The following is a 13,553-nucleotide window of genomic DNA, read 5'->3' on the forward strand; positions in this document are numbered from 1 at the left end:
CCAGTTGCCATGATTAAAAAGGCAGCGAGAAATATATCATAAGGTTTCCGGGTATTCAATAAACAAGGTAAACGTCTGTATTGTTATTTTTCATTGCGTTGGGTGCCACATGTTAATACCCAGTTAATATCTCCTCTCGCATGCCCAGGATTCCGTGTCACGAAGAGACATATCAAAACAAGCCAAATGTGCTACATAGTTAACCTAATGACCCTGTAGAATTAATTCCAGTTTTAGCTTGAGAGGCCATTCATGTTTATGATTTATCTCAAGACCCTTCCTCCTCAGGGGGTATGGCCTTGAACGACATCTGCATACTCTCCTCAATCTGGCCCCTCTTCTTAACAATAACCTGATAACCCTTGTTTCCATCCACATCCTTGAGGGCCAAGACCCTTGTCCTGCGCAAATCCTCCAGCTCATCTAGCCTTTCAAGCGTGGCGTCAAGAAGCTCCTCAAAGCCGTCCTCGGCACAGAGTTCTCGAAACACATTCTGCATCACCACCGAATCTGCTTGAACCATCGAGTTTGAATCGATGGTAAAAATATTGATGCGGTCGTGGTGCTGGATCAGATCTGCTCGTGTCATGATTTGTCTTGCTTTGTGAAGTGGAATGCTCGGCAAGGCATGATCATCTTGGGGGTTTTGCTCTTTCTTGGTTGCTTCCTCGTCGACGAGAGCTTTTGCGAGAACCATGGCTGCTGCGCAGAACTCTTGCTGGCTTTCTGCATCATCGTCGATATCTCCTCCAAAGATCCAACATTGGCTCAAAAACCATTTCTTCTCCTTCTCATATATCACCCTACAAGCTTCATCCATGTCAGGAGCCTTTGCGACTTGGCTCAGGAACCGAAACCGACCGCCAATCTTGGCATAGATCCGTTCCAAGGTATGTTCGGAGACATCCTCTCCAAAACTTCTGTTTCGAAAGTCCCTTAGCGCCGTGATGGTGGGACCTTTGGGAATGTCGTGAATGGGGAGGACTCGAAGGCGGGTGGCTTCAGGCATAAGGCGTTCACCGATCCAGAATTCGTTGCTGTTGAGCACAACTGTCACGAGGTTACTCGCTGCCCACATCTCGGCTCTTTGCTGGATCGCCTCCAGTAAATGCCGCCCGTCGTCATCGTCGCCAAAGAGATGAGCGCGGTTGATGACAAGCACCAGAGGCCTTCCGACCTTCTCCCTTCGTTTGAGCGCAATCTTTTCCATCTTGTTGAACGCACGCTCAATATCCAAGAGAGGTGTCGTATCTCGTGGCCCCCTGAAGCTAAATAGACTGCCGATGTAATCTTCGTGAAACTCGTAGTTGAGCGCTTTGCCAAGACGTAGTCGGAAGATTTCAAGGTCAGGGTGCGCCTCTAGCATGACAACACCTTCTCCCTCTATTTTTCTCATCGCTTTGAGAAGCATTGACGTTTTCCCGGTTCCTTTCTCCCCAGTCAAAAGGTGGTAGTGACCTTGAACGCTGCCATTGACGATGCTATCGATGAACTCTTGGTGAGGTCTCGTTACCTCGAAACAAGCGGTGATACCGTTTGATGAGTCCTGGGTTAACTGACGACCAAGGGCAGCCAGTTCTAGGGTTGAATATCCGGCGGCGAAAGCGTTCTCCATCTTGCGAAGGACAAGAGATTTGTAGTAGCGATGGTATGAGTACCCGGCCAAGCCGAGGACGAGAACAGACCCTAGGGCGGTTGCACTGCCTTCCAAGAGCTTCTCTCTCCAGTCAGAGTGGCCATCTCTATTTCCATTACGCCGCCATGCAGGAATCGACGGTCCCGAGTCAGCGTGTTTGCGAATGAGTAGCCTCTGCGCATCGATGTTTCCTAGCCGAGCTACTCGGCGCTTCACCGTTGGTCAGCAGCCGTCAAACCCAGACATTCAGTGCGCGGAATCGGCACTCCCCAGGAGGGCAGGATCTTACAGCCTGGTATCTTGATGTTCGGACATATCTGGTCATTGTGGCCGTCGGTTGAGTGTAGTTGCGTAAACGCGTCGAGGCGCTGGAACGCCTCGCGCCTTGGGGTGCCGAGTCACGTGGGTGTTTCACTGGCTACCAATTTGTCTCACGGGGAAAGGGGCATCTGCCAAGATGACTCGCCAAGATATCCAACAATGTATGAGCGTGGCAGTGTTGACTTTCTCCAGGGTTATCGAGACTGTACCGAAATTGCGTTGCGCGAGATCCGAGATCCGACAAATGACGTGCTTGACCAAATCCGAAACCCGACGACTGTTATCTTCACTTCAGTTGACCTCAAGCCAGGGATCAGATATCAGCAGAATCCGCTCCCCTTTCTTTCCTTCCACACCTTATCACAGTCCCGAGCTGCGCCCTATTCTTGAGGATCACGCCTCTCGAAAAATACCAGCTTAATAACAGATAAAACCTAGGTATGGCAAATCCGTTTCTGTTGGAAAAGCAGCCGTGTCGGGAATATTTTCCCTTAGCCGCCCTTGCGCTAAGCATTAACTTGTATTTTGTCATGCTTTTATATTTGAAGTGAAATGCACGGCAAGATACCTTGGTCCAGAAGATCATGGGCCTCAAGCAAAACTTTTGCTGTTTTTCATTGCTACTGTCTATATTTCCTCAAGATTCTCCATCGACTTAAGACAGCCTTTTCTCCTCTCGCTTGGACGCGCAGGTTCCTTACGCTCCTGGCAGGTCCAGATGTTCACTGCGCGTAATCTACAAGCTCTTTGAAGGGCAAGCATTTGCAACTAAATAAAGGGGGGGGTTAGGCGTATGTATTCATTTTAGGCTCTGTCTGAGCTTATGAGGCTACTAAAAATATGTGAAGCATTGTCGAATTGCGTTCAATTTAGGCCGTTTCTTGACAGTTCAGGCATAGAGGAGTTTTGCGGGCTATTGCAGGGAAGCCTATAGCACCGTGTTCCAACAATCCGCCAGAGTAATGCAATCAATACCTCTACTGAAGTATAACACCATCGCAACCCGCTATGACTGGTGAAGGAGGAGGGGGTAAAGTTGCCCAATCGACAAAAGTGTTTTGCCAAGGAGATGCCGCTTGGTGGTGCTGCCGGATTCCCATTTCTGCAGGGTGTTGTTGAGGCTATGTTGAGGCTATGCTAAAATTGCGTCGCGCCAAAACCGAGAAGTGAAATCCGATGATGAGAGCGAAAAGGAATATCAATAGAATATCAGGCGCCTTTCCCTTTGCCTAAGTCGAAATTTTAAATCAGCAAGCACAGGGGATCTGGTACTAACGGTCGTCTATGTCTATTGCTCGCGTTCTTTACTTCTCCACGGCATTGCAAGGTTCCATTGGCTTGCTACAACAAAATCAGACCCCTCGGAATAGAATATGGAAGACGAGATAAGTCAAGCACCACCCCTCGGTGAGCATCACAACGACCCGCTGCAGGTCAACAAATCCGAACCCGAGCCTGCTTTTCGACTTGACGAAGACGAGCAGGTCCCCGGCAACAAGTTCGCCTTCTCCGCCGCGCAACTCCACAAACTATTCGAATCTCGAACCAACAATGCTCTGCGCGCCTTTGGTGGTCTTGCTGGGCTTTCGGCCGGCGTGAGAACCAATTTGAAAGCAGGGCTTTCCGCCGACGAGGATGTGCTGGACGGTTTCGTTTCGCTCCAAGACGCCATTCAAGGTGTCGGCATTCCAAAGGGATCGCGGCAGGACGGTCTAGCGACCTCGACTCCTGGAGGGTTTACCGATCGTCGGAGGGTTTACGGCGAGAACCGCGTTCCGAAGAATAAGCCAAAGACTTTTCTACAGCTTCTCTGGCTTGCTTTCGATGACAAGCTCATGTTCCTCCTCACCGCTTCGGCAACCGTCTCTCTCGCCCTGGGCATATATCAGTCGGTCACCAACAAGGAGGGAGGAGCTCGTCTCGAGTGGGTTGAAGGAGTTGCCATCCTCATTGCTGTCATCGTTATCGTCCTCGCCACAGCGATCAACGATTACCAAAAGAATTACAAGTTTCAGAAGCTGAACGAGAAGAAGGAAGAGCGCATTGTCACGGTGACTCGCTCCGGGCAGCATCGATCCATCTCTGTGTTTAACGTCCTGGTTGGCGACGTCATGCACCTTGAGGCTGGAGACGTTGCACCAGCCGATGGAATACTAATCGAGGGGTTCGATATCCAGTGTGATGAGTCGCCATTGACTGGAGAGTCTGAACTTATCGTCAAGACCCCGGTATGCGTCCAAGGGTCCGGTGATTCATTCATCCTCAGCGGCACAAGAGTCGAGACTGGAGTAGGGACTTGCCTCATTCTTTCGGTCGGTGTCAACTCAACCTACGGAAAGATCATGATGTCCCTCCAGGATGACGTGCAAGAAACACCACTGCAGCAGAAGCTCGGTGTGTTAGCCCAGTATATCATCAACTTCGGTCTCGCCGCCGGTCTTGTCTTCTTCGCCATTCTCTTCATCCGTTTCCTGGTTCAGCTCAAGGACATAGAGGGTGGCCCAGAAGCCAAGGGCACGAATTTCTAGAAGTTCTTATCCTCTCCATCACCGTCGTTGTTATTGCCGTGCCTGAAGGCCTGCCTCTCACCGTCACGCTGTCACTGGCCTTTGCAACTACACGGATGCTGAAGGATAATAACCTCGTTCGGCTTCTTCGCTCTTGCGAAACAATGGGGAATGCTACCACTGTTTGTTCAGACAAGACTGGTACGCTTACACAGAACAAGATGACTGTAGTGACGGGCATTATTGGTGCCTCGGAGGCGTTTGCAGACGGCTCGGGCTCCTTTCTGGCTGAATCCTACCAGCAAACCGCACAAGCACCTCCCACGGCACACGCTTTGATCTCTTCACTCTGCCGAGAGGCTCGAGACACCCTCAAGGAAAGCTCCACCTTGAACTCAACCGCTATCGAAGCCGGGGAAGCGGGTCACTTCATCGGATCAAGCACAGAGACTGCCCTGCTCAACTTCGCTTCCGACCATCTCGGCATGCAGGACCTCAGCGAGGAACGAGCAAACGGGAACATTGTTCATATGGTTCCATTCAACGCCGCCCGAAAATGGATGGCCACGGTCTTACGGACGCCAGCTGGGCGGCATCGCCTTCTGGTCAAGGGAGCTGCCGAGGTCATCGTGGACAGGTGCACCGAAACTTTGCAAGACCCCAAGGCCAGCATGGCCACCAAGACGCTAATGGCAGCTGATTTGGACGGCTTGAAGGTCAAGATGCAGAACTATGCCAAGAGATCACTCCGCGTTATTGCTGTTGCGTACCGTGACCTGGACGACTGGCCTGCAGATGATCAACACATGGATGCCGACAACATTGCCAATCTTTCCGATTTGGTTCTCCTGGCAGTATTCGGACTACGCGATCCCTTACGCCCCGAGATTGTCGACTCTGTGCAGCAATGTCAGTCTGCCGGTGTCTTTGTTCGTATGGTGACTGGTGATAACTTCTTCACGGCCAAAGCAATCGCCTCGGAATGTGGCATTTATACTGCTGGAGGGATCGCCATGGACGGGCCAGCCTTTCGACGTTTGACCTTGGAGCAACTCAACCTTGTTGTTCCACGTCTCCAAGTGCTCGCTCGATCTAGTCCTGATGATAAGCTTCTCCTCGTTTCCCACCTGAAAGGCATGGGTGAGGTGGTTGCTGTCACGGGCGACGGGACGAATGATGCATTAGCGTTGAAAGCCGCTGATATCGGGTTTTCCATGGGCATTTCCGGGACCGAAGTAGCTAAGGAGGCTTCAGACATCATCTTGATGGACGACAACTTTACTTCTATCGTGAAAGCTATTGGTTGGGGTCGAGCTGTAAACGATGCTGCCAAAAAGTTTCTCCAGGTTTGTGACCCCTATTGTACAATTCTCTGCTGCGTGCTGACTCTTTCAAGTTCCAATTCACCATCAATATCACAGCCGGTACCTTGACCATCATGTCCGCCCTCGTCGGTGGCACTGACTCCTCCGTCTTCACGGTTGTGCAGCTTCTTTGGATCAACCTCATCATGGACACGTTCGCCGCACTCGCCTTGAGTACCGATTTTCCTACCGATGATCTGTTTTCGCGAAAGCCAGAACCGAGGACTGCTTCAGTGTTGACCACGACAATGTGGAAGATGATCGTGGGGCAAAGTGTCTATCAGCTGGCAGTCATCTTCACGCTCCACTACGCTGGTGGACATCTCTTTGGCTATCGTGATGAGATTAAGAAGAAGCATCTGCAGACCATGGTCTTTAATATCTATGTTCTCATGCAATTCTTCAACCAATTGAAGTTCGTCTCTCATCCGTCTACATGCTCAGGTCTTTCTAACAAAAATCCAGTTCACGACGGTCCGACAACAAGCTCAACTTGTTCGAAGGGATCCTCAAAAACCCCTGGTTCATCTTCGTCCAGATAGTCACGCTTGCGGGCCAAATCGTCATCGTATTCTTTGGCGGCGAGGCCTTTCAGACGGTTCAACTTAGTGGTGCTGAATGGGGATGGTCCATCTTGTTTGGCTTACTGACTCTTCCTGTGGGCGTTGCCATACGGCTGATCCCTGATCCTGTGGTACACAAGTTTAGTATTGCCTTTGAATACTGCCTATCTATCAAATTGCCGCGTGGCCCCGTTGGAGATCACGAACAAGAAGCGGCTCAACACCGTCGGTCTGTTGGTCAGCGCTTTAGAGCCATGTTTCCAACGGTCTTCGCCTCCAAGACATCACCAGGAGACGCACCAGGTCATGACTCAACTGCTATCGATGCGCAAGCCAACTTGCATCTGTCACATCAGCCTCCTCAACAGTCTACTGTCGCCGTTGAAGAGTTTGACCTGGTCGGGGCTGTCGACTCAGCGAGGTATGGCACTGGAGACCCTCATCCTGCTTTCGAGGTACACCCCGACACGTTGAAAGAGGACCCGGTGATCCAGGACCTTCCTGCCGGAAGCAATATACCGCCGAGCCAGAACCCGACGCTGCTCCGATATATGGCAAAATTCTCGCAGTGAGCCTGAAAACATGCGCTAGTTGTTGATCTCAATAGCCTCTCGGTAAGAATCCATCAACAACAATAACGAAAGACATAGCTATCAATAAAAGGCGGCGTTAAACCTAAAATGATAGCAGACAGGCCATGCGTCAAAGAGTTTATCTCTCAAGGGCGCCGTAATGCTGCCGCCCAGGTCAATTTATGTGTGGACGGCCAGTGCCCATTCGAGAGCCAACATGATGCGCTTGACTGTCGAAAGTCTCAACATCTTCTCTTTTGACCAGTATGCAGGACTTCGTAAGTAGCGCATAGTAAACAAGAAGCAGGCCCTCCATAAAAACTCATCTTGGCAAAAATCATACGTACTCAATTGCCAAGCCCGATTTGATGAGCGGCCTCGTTCAGTGGCCGCCAAGAGGCGACCAGCACAGCTCGCCGACGCCCCATGCAAGTCTAGAAAGCCACAGCAAATAGGGTCCAACGGTTGGCTGCCAACTTCTTCAGGGTGGCACATGACAAAGAAATGAGCCCATGGGCAAACTCTGAGGCAGAGCCCAGAGCGAGGCTAGCTGCCTCGCACAGCCGCCGCTCATCGACCCATTTTGCCTCACCTTCGTTCTACTCCCTCCGCTGTATATTTCTATCACACCAAAGAATATATCTTTGGAAGCGCCATAACTGCAACAGCTTTCCACTACAACAAAATGGCCGAGGTGGTGGGCCTAGTCACCGGCGTCGCAGGCCTCACGCCCTTAGTTACCAGCGTCGTCGGCGGCATCAGACGATTACGACGCATCCGCAGAGACTCAACAGATATCCCCGAAGGTCTCGAGGCTTTAATCAAGGAGCTAGGCTTTCTGCAGCTGGTCATCGAAAATGCAGAGACCATACTCCACGGACCCGGAGCGGAATATTGCCGGGAAAGTATCGCTGCCGTCGCCAAGGGCATCGAAGAGCTGCTGGACAAGTTCCCATTGGAGTCTATCTCTAACGGCAAGAAACCCAAGCTGAAAGAAGCATGGGACCTGCGCCACTGGAAAGAGGACATCAGGGGGCTGAGAGAAACCGTTGAGAAGGCAAAGCAGGACCTGATCTTGTACTTGGGAATAATGCAGGCAACACAGTTGTTCGTCACTCTACGCTTGCGTGTCAGTCCACTATTAACTAGAGTCTTTGCAGGAATTTGATATCTCGCATGATTCAGACAAAGAATTTGGGGGTGGCGACGGGTTCCGAACCCTTCAGCTTGTCCGGTTTAGTAACGGAGTCTGAAGCACTTTCATCTTCCTCACCTATCAAGTACACGCCTCCTCGGCGGGTTGTGCGACGGGATTGCGCCGTCCACCCGTGCTCCTGTTCGTGTCATCGAAGTTCACGACTATCAAGACGATTCTGGGCATTGGACTACACCGGTCTGTTTCCGCCCAGCAGCGCATGTGACCGGCCATCGTGCACCGCTTCAGCCTACGGATTTCGCCTAAGAGTGGCACTCTCGCAACTGGGGATTCCTTGGTCAGTGACCACGGGCCTCTGCGTATTGACAGAGACTGGGAGCTTCAGCATCCGGCCAGCACTTCAGGTGGAGCGGATCGTCAAGTACACAGCCCCGGGGTTCGAGATCATTTGGAGGCTGAGAAGGGAGCTTATCAGCGCCGATGAAGCCTGCGTGGCGTTTCGAAAACTTGCACAAGAAGACCCGAGTCTTAATCTTCATGTTGATCCCTCTGGATCTTCATACATTGAGGTGAGAACACAACCGTCCTCGGTTATCCCCTATGTGGTCTAACTATTCAACAAGACCCTGCTTAAGCGACCCTGGGGACGCTTGGGAGTGGGCTGGGGGAGAGAAATGAAGAGAGGCTTGAGTGACCAGCTGAGCCTACTGAGTGTGCTCATGTCCGAATTACAAATGACTCGGGGAACAGAGAATAAAAGGCAAGCAGGGCGCCTTGGGGATGGGACGTGATTATGTTCTTACAAACTAATCGTTCAACTAGCTTCCTCATCAACTGTGCAAAATGGTGTGAGAAAAATGCACATGTGGCCCTTCTTAAGGCTGCATTGGAGTCCGGATTCGATCCCACGGTGATCGACTCACCACTTTTTCGTGAATGGTCGAGCTCACGGGCGTGGGACTATTGTTGCGCGCCATGGGCCCAGGACCCATTCCTTCTACAGTTTCTCACCCTCGTAAGCAAGAACAACCAAGGTAAAGCTTCATACCAAACATGATGAAATGAAACTAATATTGAATGACACAGGGTTCGCTGGAATGACACCTCTTCACGAAGCCGTACTATTTGGACCACCTGAAGACGTTCAAAGGTGGGCTGCGCGGTCAGAGAAGAATGAAAGGAACTCCTTAGGCCAGACACCTCTCCATCTAGCCGTTTCCAAACCACATCACCTACAAGCAATTCTCAACGCCGGTCATAATCCAGATGCTGTTGATGGACATGGAATGACGCCCCTGATGTATGCGGCAGCTTCTGACGAGATTGACGCAGCAAGGATTCTTATTCGTGCTGGCGCGGATCCTTTTGTTCAGCACAGCGCGCTTCATTTCACCTTCACCCAGTTCGCAATCACACGTTCCAATTGGGATTTCATCAGGGATCTCTTTTACTTTTTCGATCACGACGCCATGCAGACCATGGCAGAGATGCTTTCAAAGCAGGTAGTTTCACTTCTGTTTCTGGACCTCTACATACCTTGGAAGACTCGAAAAGACGATTGCCTCCTGCAAATGATTTCAAGATGCAAGTCTCTCAATTTCTGTGTTGAAGAGTTCCCTGGGTTCGACAGTAGGCAATCGGTCAAGGGTAGAACCCTCCTTCATTATGCCCACACAGCCAGAGAAGTGGACGCTTTGCTTGACCGTGGCTTTAATGTTGTTAATCAGGTGGACCAGAACGGTCAACACGCTCTGATGAGCGCCATCTCTCGCACATACGATTTCGATCTGGAGCCTTTGGTTGGGCGCCTGCTGGATGCCGGTGCTGAGATCAACCTACAAGACAGAAGAGGCCACACAGCCTATCACATTATGATAGATCGCTTTTCAAATGAGAACCCATATGCCACCGAAGAGAACATAGATTCTCTTCATACCCTGGTGGCTCGTGGGGCAGGCGTTCTGATTCCCGACAACTGCAGATGCTCTTGCTCAGTGTCAGGCTGTCTCCCAGTAGTAATGGATCGAAAACAAGAGCTTTGCTCTGTCAGGGCACCTACAGAAAGTTCATCTGTCTTGTTGACAGAATGGATCATTCTCTTATTCGAAACTTGCGGAATGGAAACAGCTAAACAGGCCCTCCTGGCCACTATTCGACGCGCCGAGCACAAGAAACTTGACATGACGCATACTTGCTGTATGAGGGCAACTCGTTCTTTTTATCAGGATCCATATCCAGAACCAATGCCCGAGGACGATATAGATGACATCCTAGAAGAAGAAGCCGAGTTTATGAGAATCTTGGACGAGACGATGGATCATGAGTCAGAAAGAGAGTTCAGCTCCCTCCTACAAAGTGCCATTCTGAACACGAAGCCTCACATGGACGAAACCGGTAACCGGCTGTGGTCAACTGAGAATAGAAACGGTGGAATGACAAAAGTGCTTGTGAGTTCCTATCCTCTCCCGTCCAGATGATATTCATTTCTGTCTAGCGTAGCGTTCACGTAGACCGCGCAAATGATTGGTTTGTCCCCGAATACGAATATTATCCTATCTCTCCGTCAAGAGCTACCCGCAAGGTCGTCACAGAGATTTCTGTGTATGTCTTTTGGCTTGAAAAGCGGCTTCGTAAGAGCATGGGTTCAGAACAGACGACGGTAAATTCTTGGAGAGATAGCTACTTTCGAAGACTCTCCTGGTTGCACCTTCTATGCAATTCCATGGAGATATCTACAGAGGAACTGGCCGAACATTTCCGGTATCGAGCTACGAGCCCCTACCGTTCGTCTTATGAGAAAGAAAATATCAATGAAGATGCCCAGCACTTCCTCCAGTCCTGGGCAGAATGGAGCGTCAAAGGGCCAGCGGTGGGGGTTGGTTCGACTGCTGGGTTCGCTGACTGGCCCTTGGAGGAATCGAGTGACTAGGATACGGCGGCTTCTTATACGATATGCCTTTCTTTATGGATTTTCAAGAGAGCAATTTCCATCTCGTCATCATCCAAGATACCGGCTGCGGGGTGAAGGTCATTGTCTCCACACGTCATGTCATGCCGAGATAAACTCCTCACGATCGACTCGAGGCCCCTGTTGCTATGACTCCTGTCTTGTCGATCCCTATCGAAAGAGGGGCCCGGCCAGTGCCCTGTTTGATGGCCATTTTTGGGCAACAATAACGCCTCTGTGGTTATCAAGTGTCGTTTCATATCCCGGTGGTTGCATTGAGGTCCCCTGGTCCAAATCACCCCGACCCAGGGCCTTGACTTATCCATAAATGGTCTTTTTCCACGTTGAAGCAAAATAAAATATCCCTATCATCGAAAAGCTTAGTTGACCGTTGTTTCCCCGCCCCCGCTTAACCTTGATAACCTTACACCAGGTTACATACGACCCACCAATGGCGTACCCAGCTTCCTTTTCCAGTAATGGCGCCGAGTGCCAAGAAGGACTCGTTGACCTGGGCATTTTCAGTACGACCACTAGTCACGCCGTTTGTTTCTATCGAGAAGGTCCTATTGTCAGAGAATGCCGGGGCATTTGCCGACGGTTGGCCGATGGTTGAGAAACGGAGGTCAAAAGTAATACCGCCGACTTTGTAAGGGTTCGGGCCGATATAAGAAGGGATGCTCGTCATCGTTCACGCTCTTTAGCTCTTGACACTTTGGAATTGGTCGTCTTTGTTAGAGAAGCCGCAATGTTTGGAAAGGCAGTTACTTTGATCGGCCTTTCGGTCGTATCAGTCGCCAGTGCAACTCAATATGGCTACAACCATGTTCCTACGCAAAAGAATACGGACCTCGTTGCCGCCAATTTCAAAGATGTCGACATAGACTTGTACTCTCCCGCTTTTCTAAACCCCGACAAGATCCAGGCTGGATTCTCAGAGGGCACACAAGGCGCAACTTCTCAAGATGACTTTGGTCAGTATTTGGCGTACTTATTGAGTCACCTTTACTGACGATACGTAGAGGCTTTTGTGGAAGAGATTGCAGCCAAGAATGACTACATGACCTACAACACAGCCAACTTCACTTCCGAAGAGCTCCGACCGTTCCCATACATCAAGCTCTCAACCTCTGGAGGTCCCAAGGCTAAGAACAAGGTCCGCGTCTGGATCCAAGGTGCCGTTCACGGCAATGAGCCTGCAGGCGATGAATCTCTCCTCGCTCTCCTGGGCAAGTTTGACGCCGAGCCCAAGTGGGCGTCCAAGATGCTCAAGGATCTCGAGATCGTCGTCTTGCCTCGCTACAACCCTGACGGTGTCTTTTACTTCCAGCGCGAGCTTCCTGCAAACTATGATCCCAACCGCGACCACATCAAGCTCGCTCGCCAGCAGACACGCAACATCAAGAAGCTCTTCAGCGAGTTTGCGCCCCATGTCGTCGTTGATATGCACGAGTACGGGGCTTACGGCAAATTCGGTCGATACATGCAGGCCGCCGATGGACTGTTTTCCGCGGCCAAGAACCTCAACATCAACAAGGATATCCGAGAGTTGTCTGAGAAGCTGTTTGCCAAGAACATTGGCAAGGCTATGGATAAGGCTGGCTTGAGATGGGAGCCGTATGTCACTGGTGCTACGAGCTCTAATCCTGACTTTGTCCCTACGTAAGTTTGCCTTGACGATTCTGTTAATTATCGTCTGACTCAAGTCGCAGATTTGCTGAGGCCGGCTCTGACGCCAAGATTGGCCGCAATGCCATGGGCCTTACCCAGTCTATCACGTTCCTCATTGAAATGCGAGGTATTGGCATCGCCGAGCAGCAGTTCCAACGACGAACTGCTGCCGGCCTGACCATGGTCGGCGCCATCGTTGAGACCGCTGCCAACAACGCGGACAAGGTCCGAAAGACAGTCGAGGGCGGTATCAAGAAGTTCATCAACTCCAAGGACCCCATCGTGATTACCGACTCGTCCAAGGTCCAAGACCGGCTCTTCACAATGATTGACCACACCAACGGCTCTGTTGTCAAGGTTCCCGTAAAGTTTGCCTCCACTACGCCCACCACCGCCAATCTCACCCGCTCTCGTCCTGAGGCATATCTCATCCCTGTCGCTTGGGCCGATCTTGCCCAGCGCCTACGTGTCTCCGGACTCGAGGTTGAGACGTTGAAGAGTGAATGGAGCGGCACTGTCGAAGCTTTGACCATTACCTCTTCAAAGCTCAGCACCAGCTACTACGAGGGCGTTGTCCTTGCTACGGTTACCGCCGAGGCCAAGGAGCGAGAGCTGAAGTTGCCAGCTGGAAGCTTCCTCGTGAGCACGAGACAGAAGAATGCAGGACTGGCTATCAACGCTTTGGAGCCTGAGAACATCGACTCTTATGCCAGCTTCAACATTATCCCAGTGGAAAAGGGTGACGAGTATCCCATCTTCAGAGTCTTGTCGTAAGAGACTCGGGAGAGGCATAACTACCAATGAGTAGTTCAACAC

General features: G+C 51.0%; 5 protein-coding genes across 5 annotated transcripts; 4 read left to right on the forward strand and 1 right to left on the reverse strand.

Moving 5' to 3' along the window:
* Positions 1-268: 268 nt before the first annotated feature.
* NCS57_00320000 (uncharacterized protein) lies at positions 269-1,961 on the reverse strand (the record flags this gene model as incomplete). Its single annotated transcript, XM_053053210.1, has 2 exons — positions 269-1,846; positions 1,926-1,961. The coding sequence occupies 2 exons, from the start codon at positions 1,959-1,961 to the stop codon at positions 269-271; spliced, it is 1,614 nt and encodes a 537-aa protein (XP_052918456.1).
* Positions 1,962-3,330: 1,369 nt separating this feature from the next.
* On the forward strand, positions 3,331-4,485 carry NCS57_00320100 (Calcium-transporting ATPase; the record flags this gene model as incomplete). The annotated part of the gene is made up of 1 exon (XM_053053211.1): positions 3,331-4,485. One exon carries the CDS (start codon positions 3,331-3,333, stop codon positions 4,483-4,485), a length of 1,155 nt encoding a protein of 384 aa, XP_052918457.1.
* Positions 4,486-4,628: 143 nt separating this feature from the next.
* On the forward strand, positions 4,629-6,963 carry NCS57_00320200 (Calcium-transporting ATPase; the record flags this gene model as incomplete). Its single annotated transcript, XM_053053212.1, has 3 exons — positions 4,629-5,810; positions 5,861-6,243; positions 6,294-6,963. 3 exons carry the CDS (start codon positions 4,629-4,631, stop codon positions 6,961-6,963), a joined length of 2,235 nt encoding a protein of 744 aa, XP_052918458.1.
* Positions 6,964-7,648: 685 nt separating this feature from the next.
* NCS57_00320300 (uncharacterized protein) lies at positions 7,649-11,048 on the forward strand (the record flags this gene model as incomplete). Its single annotated transcript, XM_053053213.1, has 4 exons — positions 7,649-8,040; positions 8,942-9,153; positions 9,206-10,566; positions 10,614-11,048. 4 exons carry the CDS (start codon positions 7,649-7,651, stop codon positions 11,046-11,048), a joined length of 2,400 nt encoding a protein of 799 aa, XP_052918459.1.
* Positions 11,049-11,814: 766 nt separating this feature from the next.
* NCS57_00320400 (Peptidase-M14 domain-containing protein) lies at positions 11,815-13,511 on the forward strand (the record flags this gene model as incomplete). Its single annotated transcript, XM_053053214.1, has 3 exons — positions 11,815-12,040; positions 12,089-12,728; positions 12,779-13,511. The coding sequence occupies 3 exons, from the start codon at positions 11,815-11,817 to the stop codon at positions 13,509-13,511; spliced, it is 1,599 nt and encodes a 532-aa protein (XP_052918460.1).
* Positions 13,512-13,553: the final 42 nt, after the last annotated feature.

This window comes from Fusarium keratoplasticum, chromosome 2 (assembly GCF_025433545.1).
Source record: "Fusarium keratoplasticum isolate Fu6.1 chromosome 2, whole genome shotgun sequence".
Classification (NCBI taxonomy): domain Eukaryota; kingdom Fungi; phylum Ascomycota; class Sordariomycetes; order Hypocreales; family Nectriaceae; genus Fusarium; species Fusarium keratoplasticum.